The sequence below is a fragment of the Hylobates moloch genome, unplaced genomic scaffold, assembly GCF_009828535.3.
Source record: "Hylobates moloch isolate HMO894 unplaced genomic scaffold, HMol_V3 SCAFFOLD_9, whole genome shotgun sequence".
NCBI lineage: Eukaryota > Metazoa > Chordata > Mammalia > Primates > Hylobatidae > Hylobates > Hylobates moloch.
This window is the reverse complement of record NW_026652284.1, coordinates 38460661-38474486: the sequence shown is the minus strand read 5'-3', so window position 1 is coordinate 38474486 and position 13826 is coordinate 38460661. Positions and strand designations below refer to the sequence as shown.

The 13826-nt window shown below is 36.6% G+C and overlaps 1 protein-coding gene across 12 annotated transcripts in view; it reads right to left on the bottom strand.

Annotated features, from left to right (window-relative positions):
* The window catches only part of ASPH (aspartate beta-hydroxylase), a 221502-nt gene that overhangs the window by 149090 nt on the left and 58586 nt on the right, over positions 1-13826 (bottom strand). For all 12 annotated transcript variants that reach the window (XM_058444607.1, XM_032759687.2, XM_058444603.1 and 9 more), the window contains 2 exons: positions 3567-3659; positions 1042-1116 (listed from right to left, as the gene is read on the bottom strand). In XM_058444607.1, coding sequence (XP_058300590.1) covers positions 1042-1116; positions 3567-3659 — 168 coding nt within the window. The remainder of the gene's footprint in view (positions 1-1041; positions 1117-3566; positions 3660-13826) is intronic.

The window sequence follows — 13826 nt, the reverse complement described above, 5'->3', positions numbered from 1 at the left end:
TGGCCTGGCGAAGGTCTACACCAGCCTCTTCTGATCCCCCTTCTGAGTAAGACCTAAAGAGCATCCTGTGTTTTATTACCATGACAGCACTTACACCATTATATTTAAATCACTTATTCATTTAGACTGGATTTTCCTTCTGTTAAAGTTGGGGTGCGGTGGGGAAGGAAGGCTTGAGGAAGGGGAAGCCTGCACTTGCTCATACAGGCCAATGAGTGGCTTTCTAGGCTGCAAAGAAGCTAGAAATAAAAGCGTACAGGCTTCTACACCCCTAGTATCCACTGGCAAAAAACAGTTTAAACTATAGGGCATTGTTTGTTTTTAAGAAACATAATTTTATTCTGCTTTAGGCCACCCTTGGATCACACCAAATCATCAGGAGAATCAGGATTCCAGAGCATCCTGCCCACTCCACAACCCCTTCATGAGTTAACGTTTTGAGATCACGATCTCTGTTTTTATCAAGGGATGCCTCAAGAAGCAGCCTTATAAAACCTTAAAACGTTAGTTCCTGGATTATTACTTAGTATCCTCTACACAGAGCTCCCCATGAAAAATCTTTAAATTTAAGTACTGGGAAAATGTTTTATATTCTCACTTTTTTTTTCTGTCTGCTTAGTGCAACCTATGTAATTAAAAGTGTCTTCGTTTTTGTTGTGGTGACCAGCCAACCATGAAGCAAAATCGAGGTGGAGGACAACACCTGGATGAGCCCAACCGTGGGCCTGTGTTCCACTTTCCTCCTCTCCGCCCTCCCCTTCTGTTCCTGATGGATCACTGTTTTCAATCTGTTCATTCTCATTTATTCCCACCAGTTCTCTCTTAGATGTATGCAGTGAGTTCCTCCACGGTGAAGTGGAATAAAGTAAGTTTAGTGCTATTTCAAAAATAACATCTGTTCTCCAACTTTGAATTCAAAAACTTTTTAAAAAACACAAACACCCAATTAACCTTTAAATTTTAAAACAAATGTCCAAGTCATTTTACATAACTAAGTGTTATTTTAGTAACTCAAAACAAAGAGCAGATTTTAATTCATACCATGTTCTGCGTGTACCATTTCATGGAGAAGGGACTGAATTTGTTCTTTTGCTTCATCTTCGATATTCTGGGGTTCTAAAATAATCGCAAAACATAGCTAAGTAGAAAAGCTCAAACATTAACATGGACCCCTAACACTCAAATATGACATCGGTGCATACACATTAAAATGAACATATTTGACTAAGCAACTATGCATTCCTTCTCTGTCAGCTTACATTTTTTTGTTCTGTGTTGGCAAACATGGTAGATATGTAAAATTTGTTTTATTCTGTCAACAGACTTAAGCATTAAAAGACTTTCAGTAAGATTTTTAAACAAAGAAAACTCAGGCTCAGATCTGTATTTTAAAAAAGAGCCTTATTAAAAGCAAAATGACTTGTTTCTAATTAATAAAATTCGCAATAATGATAAAATAAAGTGGGAAGAATAAAGCTTTCATAAAGGGAAATAGGTGGAAATAAAGACAGAAATGTGGAGGACAAGGTCAATACGGATTGAAATATCTGGTCAACCATTACCTATCTTCCCTGAGAGGAGAAAGGGCACTCCTGTGGGTGGGAGGACTGAGTACTCAGAGGTAGCTGACTGCTCTCACTCAGGTTTGTCAGGAAGTGTCAGTAGAAAACCTTACATTGTAACTGACAATCCTTTCAGCTTTGGAGAACCACATCTGACATTGAGATCCATAAATTCAAATAAATTGAATTACAAAAGTGAACATAAATGATGACATTCCAAAAACACTGTGGTGCTTATCAGATTATCAGATTTAACTGTAACATCACACAATGTACAAGAAGCTATAACTATATCGATACTGTTATAAGTTCTCTAATAAATATAATCTATGTTCAGTGAATAAAAGTAGCACTACACTTAGTATCATAAATGCTGTCATGTGAGATAATGGCAGTGACGTCAGTTGTGTCAAAAAGCTAATCTTCCATGACAAAAAATAGAAAAAGTTAATTTAGACTTCAGGAAGAAAAAGAGTTTAAATGTAATATCTACTATGCCAATCACACTACAAAATCATTTCCAAAGCATAAAAATGCCTATTTTTAATAAATGTTTATATTTCACAAGCCATTTATATACGTAGTCTTGTGCTATTATAGAGTCTGCCAATCGCCATCCTCTCTCACAAAGCCTAATATAGCTTCCTAACTGGATTCCCAGGTTCATAACTGCTGAAATCACCATCCAAAGAGAACATAATTTGAGTTACTAGAAGTGGAGGGTGGTGCACTCTGCTCACTTTTTAATGGCTATCTTTGCCCAAACTGGTGAAAGTCTCAGTTCCTAGGAGCAGAATATAATACCTCCACAACTGAGTCCTCACACACTGCTCCAGAATCATCTGCTACCAGCACTGGCTTTGAACTTAGTGAGGACTCCATGCCATTTCAGCTTTCCATAATTTTGCAAATACTCCTCCTCTCCGCTGGAGGGGATTGGAAGATGCAGTAGCTGGAGTGTAATGGGTTAAAAAAAGAATGAAAAATAAGGTAAAAAAGTAATTGTGGATTCTTCTTTCAAAATCGTGGCTATTGTAGAGGGGAGAGGGATTAGGTGGCAGAAAAAAGAAATGTGGGGGTCAAGAGGGGTTTTATTTCAGTAGAAAGTAAAATTTGAGGTGTTAAATCCAAACACACATTAAATTATAAAACTTTTTAGAAGTTATTGTCTGTTCTGGAGCTATGGTATGATCTTAGCAATTCTACAGGAATGAGAGAGAATACATTGTCCTAGGATTAAAAATTCAACAAATAACAAAATTCAGAGCAACATATTGGCCTTAAAGGAAAAAAAAATCAAATATTATTCCTCAGCACACAGTTAAAAAATCAGCCAAAGTAACATTTGGATTCAGTCCTTAAGTTTTCAGTAAATATGTAGTGTCATTCCTTAAACTTCCAATAGGTGGCATAAGAAAACCAGAGATTTAGAGACTGTATTAAATTTACTAACTTATTAAAAAATTTCACGATTTTCCTACCTATAGTCATAGGCTTTGGGGTAACTACGGAGATGCTTGATTTATGAACCCATGTAGACACAAAACAGGCTCCATAGATGACCACCGGGAGGTGTGGGAAGTCTTTTAAAATAAACAGGAGACCCTCATACAAAAAAGACAGAAACCACTACATCTACTCTATTAAATCACGTGACAAATGATAACACTAGTGTAGAATTGTGTGTATTTTTACTTTCAAGGTAATATAGTACAGTAGTGCTGGAATTGGAATCAAGAAACAACATGCAGTTCATGATGTTCCTAAATGTGTGGTTTTGGACAAAGAACAACTGTCTGCCTTAGAGCTGATCTTAAAAATTAAAATTATCCTGTGCCAATTTCTACTAGAAAAATACTACATAATTTCAGAAGAGAAAAAAAGTAGTTAATTATTCTGTAAACGATGTGAAACAAATTCCAGGTAAAATCTGATTCTGTAAATAGGGATACCTGTCAGGCTGTGGCACACCTGGGCGAGACTCGAGGATAAGGACAAGCTTACCTGCCTCCACAGGAACCAGCTCCTCGGGCTCAGTGTGTGGCTCAGCCTCTTCTGGCGGGACTGCTGGCTCTGAAGTAGATCTCTCTTTAAGTCCTGCATTTTTTTATTCACAAAGTTAACTTGAGTTTTTGTGGGGTTTTCTGTCACATTAAATCAGGAAAAATAATATTTTCAAACATTTAGTTAATAGTGCAGGTAATTAATAGTTTCTAAAATTGTATGCTTAAAAAGTGAGGTAGGAAAATAGTTTGCTCTTCAACTTCACATGAGCCTTGAATATATCTCTGTCTTAGTTAGCTTTTCACTTCAAATTAAAACAAAATCATTGTTTAAATGTTCATGAATCTCTAAAATAGTCATGTCTAAACCTGCCAAAAGTTCAATATGAGTTCAAGCTCTTTTTGTGTTCATAAGCGATTAATTCCTAAGTCCTGCAGTTTGAATTCAGCAATGAGGCAACTAAGATGCACTTGAACTTTCTGTTATTCAGGTACACTCGATGTTTTCACTTATATAATTATTTATTCTACTTGAAAAACAGTTAAAAAGAAAAAGAAATCATACATAACTATTTATTATCTTCTAAAGGAAACCCCTACAAGTAATCATATTATTCTATAACAGCTAAAATATATGAAAATTTAAAAGTTCTTCTCCCTTTTACAAGTCCTAAGAAAAATAAGACAGCAGGGTATGTTAACATGAAACTGATTTTAAAGTCAAGGCCAGTCTAAAATCTATTTTATTAAGTTAGTTATTTGAAGTTATTTGATATTTTGTATGTGGAACATTAAAATAGGTCCTCAATTAAATCCAAGTATTTAGAAAACAGCTAAATTCAAGAGTTCAAAGCTTCTGTTTGCTGATCCTGGAGTCCTCCTGACCTCATTAAGAATCTCCTACCAAGAGTAGTCACTGTGCACGGACAGCCTGCGGCAGGAAGGTCAAGGTGATGTGAAGGGCAGTGTTCTAATCTTAAGCAGCTCTGTGCAGTCATGTATGCACACTAATGTGGTCTGGAAAATTCTCATTTCTTTTTTATTATTTTTCCTATGTCTCTTCATGTTTCTTTTATTGACAAAAACATACTCCCACATTCCTCTTCCCAAATCTTAAAAGAAACAGAGACAGATACACAGGACCCTGCCACATCACTTACATTTCCTCTAGTTACCATTTGCAACACTATTTCCACACACAACTCACCACTAGTACGCCTGACACCAACACATACAGTTGTGTTCTATACATAAGTTACCTCTAACTGTAAGACAGACTGCAAAGGGATTATACACAGGTCCTAACTGTAGTTCAAGTTCAGGGAGGAGGGGGTAGAGATGAATGCCTAGTAAAAGACATCACATTTCAAAATCAAATTTAGGGCCGCCCTCCCTTTTACCATTTAAATAATCATTTTTACATCCCTCAACTGTTAATGGAACAGGTATGGAATGATTCATTGCCAAGTTCTGCTGAATGAATGGGAAAAAGCTTAAGAATCTCAAGAATCAAGTAATTTATCTTTGCACTCTCAGCACCTCAGCTAACACTTGGCACATAGCAATTGCTCAATGAACACTTGCTGAAGGGCTGAATACACCCAGTGGTGTGACTACTCTGCTAAGTCTAAATGGCTGTGGAGATTCCCTGCAGGGCCAGGGCCTCTTAGGTGCACTCCAGTAGCTGAGTAGAAGAGGGAAGGGGACTCACATTAGTACTTCTCTACTCCTATGTACCAGAGATCCGTATTTCTGCTCCAGCATCCACCATTTCAGTGCCATGAGTCTAGTTTCCCTGAGACACTCCCAGTTTATGTCTGCTGTCCTGAAATTATTTCAGTATCAAAACTATCTGAATGAAAAACTACAGGGTCATCCTTCACTGACCCCACTTTAGAAGGCTCTCAAACTGTGTTCCATGTGTTATACAAGCAATGAAATGTTTTCTCACCAAACGATAAAGATTTAAACTGCCTGAAAACCCCATTCTTAATGAGTTTTGAAGTTTCACTTGAAAAAAAAAATCATAATGCTACGTGTTCGAATACTACTAGTATACCAACATTCCAACATACAATGCCCCTGAGGGTCAGCTTTCTCTAACCAACTTGAACTTATTTGTCTCTAAAATTGAAATTGCAAAACATAGGAAAAACAAGAGAAAGCAAAAGCACAGAGCAAAAAAATATTGATTTTTTTACCCTGTCCAAAGTAGAAGGTGTATTATAAAATCGTTAATACCTGGTCATAGCTATTTCCAGGTATGAAATCAGTACAAAAAAAAATTGTAAACTTCAAAGAAGCTGAGATCATATTACTATATCTCCTCCTCTAGACCTCTATAAACTTTTTGAAACTTAACAAAAACACATTCTAGACTATAATTGCTTTAACAACCCATATGGAAGAATTTGCCCTACAAGATTTTATTTCAGTGTTTCCAAAAAACGTTTTGCCACCCAAACTCATTTTAGTTCTAAAATTCGAGGGAAAAAGCAAGTGAAAATGAATCAAGAAAAGTAAATGCATATAAGCTCAATTCAGTCATAGGAAAGGTTTTCAAAATGGATTTATTATGAGGTACAAGTGGCAACGATGTAGCAATGAAATAAATATTCAAAATTAGGTTATGACATGAGCTGTGTCGGTTTTGATGTTCCTGGGGCTGCAGTTACCAAACTGCCAGCTTGCAATGGTTGAGCAGGAAGGAAATTTATCATCTAACTAAACAAGAAGTGCGGAGGTGGCTGACTGCATCGCAGGTCAAGCTTCACCCTCAGGCTGGCAATCAGAGCTCCCCAGCTGCAAGCTTCTTTTTCAGACAAGCCGATGTCCAGAAGCAAAAGGAGCATCTCTTGCTCTGCTTCTTTCTCAGGCTTGAGGAAATCTTTTCCAGAAGCTGCCAGCAGTCTTCCTTTTCAGTGTTAATCATCAGGACTGGGACCCACTTCCATTCCTGCGCTGGCAAGAGGAACAGGGCGTCCACAGCTGCCTTCCAGTCATTACGTGTGGTGAATAGATACTGCCAGTCCACAGCAATGGCCACAACATGATTTGGAAAACACATTAATTCCCTTAAAACGTACCTTGGTTTTAGTTCTTTAGGTTCATCAGATAAATATGGAAATTAAAAAACATTTGCATTTAATCACTATATAATTGCCCCTCCAATTTTAATTAAAATTAGATGAAGCTAGGAAAGCAAATCAGCACTTTAAATCAACCACTCATAGCAAATATGATGACACAAATACCCAAACCCAGGATTAGCTTACTTTATTCATTGCTGCCCATAACGAGAAAGAATCAATATATTTCTTTCCATAAATATATAGTAGTTGTAATGTTGCATTCAATCGTTCAACAAATACTTAGCACCTATTAATTCAAGGCATTATTCTATAGTAAATGAAAACAATACACCTACCTTCTGGGGGAGAGAGCAATTTAAAAAATAAGAAACATGAACTATTTAGAGTATATTGGATGGGGACAGATGGTACGGGGAAGACACGGAACAGGGACCACATTAGGGAAAAGTGGGGTGGGGACTATTCATACTACTTTGGCAAAAGGACTCACTGATAACATGTGAACAGACCTGAAGGGAATCAGGGATGTGGCTATGTAAGTTACACATGTGTTTCGGGTAGGGAACTGCAAGTTCAGTCATGTGTTGCTTAACAACAGCGATACATTCTGAGGAACATGTGGAAATACATTTTGAAATGTGCCATTAGGAAATTTTACCACTGTGGGAACACTGCAGCGTGCCCAGGCAAACTTAGAAGGTATAGCCTGCCACACACCTAGACTGTATGCAATATCCTATTGTTCCCAGGCTACAAAACTGTACAGCACGTACTGTACCGAATACTGTAGACAACTGTAACACAAATTGTGACTTGAGAGAACACAAAGGATTTACTTTGTGACTTGAGGGAACACAAAGGATTTACTTCTCCTAAGAGTTATAAGCAAGCCACTCCCTCAGCAAAACCTGGGAAACAATTATAAACTTATTTTGTTTCATAGAATTTCATACACCTAACCCATTAAAAAGCTAAAAAGTTTTTTAAAATTAGTGTTTTAATCTTTGGTTTACTAATTCAAAGGTGCATAGATGAAAGAAAACGTGTCCTTACTAATCCAGGTTACTCCAGCTATGGTTATCTGTGCTCAGGGTGAGTGCTCAGAAGTGGTACTGCTTCAATTGCAAGGAGCCTAGCAGTATAAATCAATTTATCCCAAGATTAAGGCTCATAGGTATATGAAATTTGAGAAATATTCTGGAAAATCAATACACCAGAAAGGCATGCATACTAGGTAACCATGCTAATCCTCACTGTTGCTCCTGGCTTGTATAATCAGTGAATACAGATCTTCCTCAGTATACCAATAGCAGTCTCAGAACTTATCAAACTTCTGAGACTACCAGGTATTCAAAGATGCCCCATGATATGCAGTAAGAGCCATTCCAGATTCAAAGCATCTTCATGTAACCCAAGCTGGACAGACAGATTTCAAACAGACATAAATTACAAAAGAATTAAACATTGCCAATAAGGTTCCCAAGAGCCTGGTTTCAGCACCAATGAAGGGACTCAACAAAGACTGGTGAGAGTGGACTCACTTTAACATCATGAAAAATACAGTTCAAGGACATGCAACTCAGCATGGTGTGTAAGTCCAGGCACCTGGGACAAGAGGATGCCTTTGAATTCCATTTGAATTCTATCTCAGTGTTAACCACAGCTACACTTTTTGGTTTCCACAAATGCAAAAAGGGGACAAAACAGGACCCCTAAGAAGGGCTTTAAGAATTAAATGAGATAATTTAAATAAGCATTTTTCCAAAAATGTACCATTTCATTTATTTCTCTAAAAAAAATCTTTATACCTCCTCCCTGCCAGCCACAGGCAACTTCCAAGGTAGTTAAAACACTGCAATTACTGAACAATCTTTTGGGTTCTTTAAAAACACACACACAGTTTTCTTCTTCCTAATATTCTTCGATGGTATATATACACCTGAAATATTTTTAGATAATTTGTTTTGTATATTCACCATTCAATAAACAAACACTGAATGCCTATTAATATCAGTTACTAGGATAGGTGCTTGAGATGAATCGTAGTCTGGCAGCAAAGTCCAGGAATGAGGCAAGGTGATGAGTGCGATAACTGGAGTGTGCGGGGTGCAGCCACTTGAGAGGGTCAGGGATGTCTGAGTGCAGAGGTGATGACTGGGCTGGGTCCCGTGAGAGAGACAAAGGCAGCCCACCACACAGAGCAGGAGCACGTTCAGGAGCACGCTCTAGGCGGAGGGACTAGTGGGCTGTACTGACAATCGTTCCAGTCTCCTTGCTTTCTCTCTCAGCCCCTTGCTTATTTTATAGCATTTCACTGGAGGGATTGCAGCCACCTCAATCTCTTGTATCCCCCATGCCTTGCCCAGTCCCTAGCATGCTGTAGATACTCAGAAATATTAGTTGAATCAATAAATGGGAACTATAGACACAGCATGTTGGTGCTACATAATTATCAAAAATAACCCAACAGCTTTAAACATAGATCATCTTCCTCTAATAGGACACAAGAGAAGTGACACATAAGGCAAAGAAGATGGAAACGAGAGGCAGACTTCTATGATGTATGCATACCTGACTTAACATGGAGCAATAAATAGATACACAAAGTGAAATCAAATAAGGCACTAAATGAGAACAAAGAAAAAAGAAATGGATGACTTTCTGCTTTGTAGGGCTTACAGAGCTCTTGCAGAAATTGATCCCTAGGTAAAAATGATAGCCAAGGAATAAACATCTAGCTTATACAATTATATTCTTAGGCAAATGGAGAAGAAAGGATAAGACACTAAAGACTGTTATTGAGGAATCTTTCAGATTAGCCCAAGCTAGGTTTTTCATGAAAATAACCTTATGGGTCTGCTACATATCACCCATCCTTTAGTTTCCTAAACACAAAAACTTTCCTTTTAAACTGAATAGGGCAAAATGGAGAGAGCTTAACAACAAAATAAACTTTATCACCTGACATCTAAATGGCAATATTTATTATCAGGTCAACATTCTCTTATATTGTTTCAATGGTCTAAAACTATTGTTGACCAATAATTGTTTGGAATGAGATCTCTGTCTTCTCCCTAGCTTTTTTTTTTTTAATTTTTAAATATAACTTCAACTTCTATTTAGATTCAAGGAGCACGCACAAGTTTGCTGCATGGGTATATTGTGTGATATTGAAATTTAGAATATGAATGATTCCATCACTCAGGTAATGAGCATAGTATCCAACAGTTAGTTTTTCAACCCTTGTCTCCCTCCCTCTCTCCCCTCTCTAGAAGTTCTAGTGTCTCCTGTTTCCATCTTTATGCCCATGAGTACCCAATGTTTAGCTCCACAGCTTCTAATTTTGAAATACCTATTTTGGCCCATCCCATTCACCTCTCTGTATTTGGGCAGGGGGAGAAGTAGGAATGGGATGGGTAGAAAAAGGGGAAACAAACTCCATCATCTTCCTGCTTTCAGTGCACCAATTCCTCCTCCTTCTGGTAAAAACACACTAACTTTCTTAGGGGAATCCAATTTTTCTTTACCCAACAGTTTAAAAGTGGGCACTCACATATCCCAGGGTGTCACCAATCACAGCTTTCTTATCTCCCACCCCATAAGGAGTAGGGTTGAAGATGAGCACACGAGACTCTGCCTGAGAAGAAAGCCAACATTCTTGAGGGTCCATAGACAGATGGAGGCTGAGAACATTGTTCGAGCACCTAGATCCAGCATAACAAAAGAAAAAAGCCAAAACCACTCCTGGGCTTCACAATTATGTGAGCCAATCCATGATTTTTGTCCATGTAAGGTATCTGAATGAATTTAACACCATGGATGTAACCAAAGAAATTCCGGAGAACATTCAGAAGTAAAACTAAATGTATTCCTAATATCCCAAGGCAGAATGATAAATGCATTTTCCATAGAAATATAGTTACAATGAGAGTTGCAGAACTGGATATTAGAATTAAATCAATTTTTGTGGACCAGAGTAAAAAAAAAATCTAAAGACCATAAAATCTCATCTATGGAAAAATGTGCTCGAATACAAAACAAACATAAGTTTTTCACAGTTAGGCTGGTTATTAGGCTTCTCGACTGTACCATATACTTAAGGCTATAGTTTATTTTGTAACTTTTTTCTAGCCTTTATATCTTGCATTTTCATGTTGTCACAATATCCTTTTAAAAATTAAGCATTCTTACGGCTTCACTCGTGCAACATTTATAATTATTTGCATTTGCCCCCTCAATGATATCAGTAGAATAAATCAGGCTCCACTATACTCATTTCACAAAGACACATTCATTACAAAGGATAAAGGACTTAAATATTTGTTTTGCAATCTGTTGACCAAAGTAGGAATAGGAAGCACAGTTTCAGTGCTGCCAAGTTTTTAACCCCTGACTGAGACGTTTTGGTCGAGTATTACTATTCTTATTCTACCAATGATACAGAGAAACTGAACGCCCAACCATGTGCTGACTGTTTACACATACGCAACATTGACTGGTTCTCACAACCACCTTGAGGAACAGGCATTGTCTTCAATTTACAAATGAGGAAAACAACCATTTCCAAGATGCATTTTACAATGGAATATTCTGAGCAATCGATTTTGAGAATTATTACCAGTGGGCATTAACAGGAGAAGAAATTGAGGACACGGGAGAAAGAAATCAATGTCAGGAGATACAGCCTAAGTCACCAGATCCATTTCATGGACAATAACATTACAGTTAACTTAAAACATTTCAAATTAAAAATGATACTTGTTTACTTCCTTTCTTTTTCAATGGAAGTGTCTATGGGGAATCTTTATTATCCAAGTATCATTATGAGGACCTCTGAAGTTACAAACTTGCATAGCTAAGCAGGTCGTAATACAAAACATTCTCAATAAAGCAACCACCTACAGAATTTACTTAAGTAGTCCTCTGGATTAATTCAGTGTTCATACTGATTGATTTATATCAATTTCTTCATCAGTCTCTCACTGTGAAATTTTGAGAGGATCATCTATATACAGTGCAAATTACCTATAAAGTAAAATTGAAAGTCTTGTTTAAAAAAAAAAAATTCAAAACAGTGACTACCAATGATGTTAGGAATAACTCAAATTCATTCACATACAAAGCCATTAGAAAATGAAACAGAAATTAGATGACACAACAAATGACAAAAAATTCGATGATGATGTAAGTGCTTCAAAAGGAAGTATCTAAATATTAAAGGATAGAAGATCATCCTGGAAAAATTGATTGGCACTCAAATATTTTCACAAAATTGACTATCTCTTAACAATGATTGTTATCTCTTAACAATGATTGTGCTACTAAAATGTGAAATGTTATCTTTTTCTTACAAAGTTTAAGAAAAATATGCCAATAATGTCATTTAAAAGGTTTGTAAGTATCATGTCACAATATAATTTAAATCAAATGTTGTTAGGGATATGGCAAAATAAACTTACATTTTTAGTACTTAATTTTCCCTTTTCAGGTCTTCCCGAAAACAGCTTCTGACTCTCAACTACTTAGTATTGTGAATTTTTTGTCCCTGTTGTAGCTGGCTTATTTAAAAAGGTAACCTTTCTGGTTTTAATTATACTTAGAAAACAATATGAAGCAAACAATACAGAAATAACAACCTACTGAATAAAAAGTGTAAAACTGAGAGTGCAATGCATGATTTTAATCCACTAATCATGACTGAAAGCTTGTTTTTAGTTGAAGGTTAAATGTTAATGCAGTTGGATAAAGTGTGACTTCAACTTCAATAAGTTAGTTGAAAAATTTACAAAAAGAAAGAAAAGAGAAGAAAAGGGGAAAAGAAGAGAGAAGGGAAAAAATCAAGTTCTAGTCTACAAGTGCTTTTAAAGGATTTTTAAATGTTTTAGTTGAGGTGTTTCAATTCTTGAGCTAACAGTCAAAGGAAAAATCAATGAGATAGCCAAAACATTTCAAAGTGCTTTACTAAATAGCAATAGACAATTCTTATGTGCTTTTGATGATTAGGTTATTCCAAAATATTTTCACTCATTTGTTTAGAATTTAGTATTTATGCATTTTCTGCCCCATAGCCATTGAACTTAACTAAGGTAAAAATTACCAGAATGCTCTCAACAAATTCATTTATAATTGTTTGCCCTTCTTCCAGAGAGAACAAAAAATCTTTAGTGAAGACAGCACTTAAAATATTGTACATAAGTTTTAAAAAAAACATTCCATTTATCTCAAGAGAAAAGACCTAACACGGGGATATGGTTTGAGAATCGTGTAACTTTCATATGCCTGGGGGACATGCTGTGCTTCTTGTTTTGTCCAGTTCTCAAAGCCTCACTTTCTTGTCCTAGTAGCCCTACGTTTGAAGAAGTTTGAGTGGGACCCACTCAACTCTCATTCCAAAGCTTTGTGCACAGGTTTGCGCCTGGGAAGAATCACCATCCTCAACTACAAAAATGGTCCCAGATGTTCACCAGGCCTAACTAGGCCAACTGGAATTCTCTCTCCCAGAGCCATCTGCACTGGGGTTGGCAAACTAGAAAGACTGGTCTGGAACCTGCTGAGGGCCATCTTGGTTATCAAGTGGTAGCATCTCCAAATAGAGTAAGTCAGGCAGAAACCAGCACAGTTAAGACTTAGGAAGTGAGCTAAGAGGAAAAAGAACTCTGATTCCAGGTCTAGACTTGGGATCTAGTCATCTGAAGTTAGTGCCCTGTATCTGCCAAACAAAGCAGCCGTAAAATTCCCTTTTTGGTTTACTATGTTCTTGTAATGTATAAAAATGGCAAAATCCTGACTAATCAAAACATAAAACTCCAAGTTATCACATTACAATATCTTCAGGACTTAATTTTTAAGCAATAAAATAACAGGATTATATTAAGATATCAGATATTCTCTAGGAGTTCTTTATTTTCTAGGAGTTCTTCTCTGTTGTATAATTCTATTAAGTTGAAATTTCTGTCAACTAAATGTCGTAAAGTATGACCTTAAATAGTAAAAGGCGTTAACCTAAGAAAAAGGTGCACAATACATTTAGAAATATTTACACTTAAACATACTCAATTCTGAGTTGAAATATCTTTAGGTCAAAAATCTCGTTTTTAAGATCTTCATAAAAAAGTAAATAAATATGTTTTAAAAAATAAAATCTTTGTGGTAGCATTTTTGATTCTGTT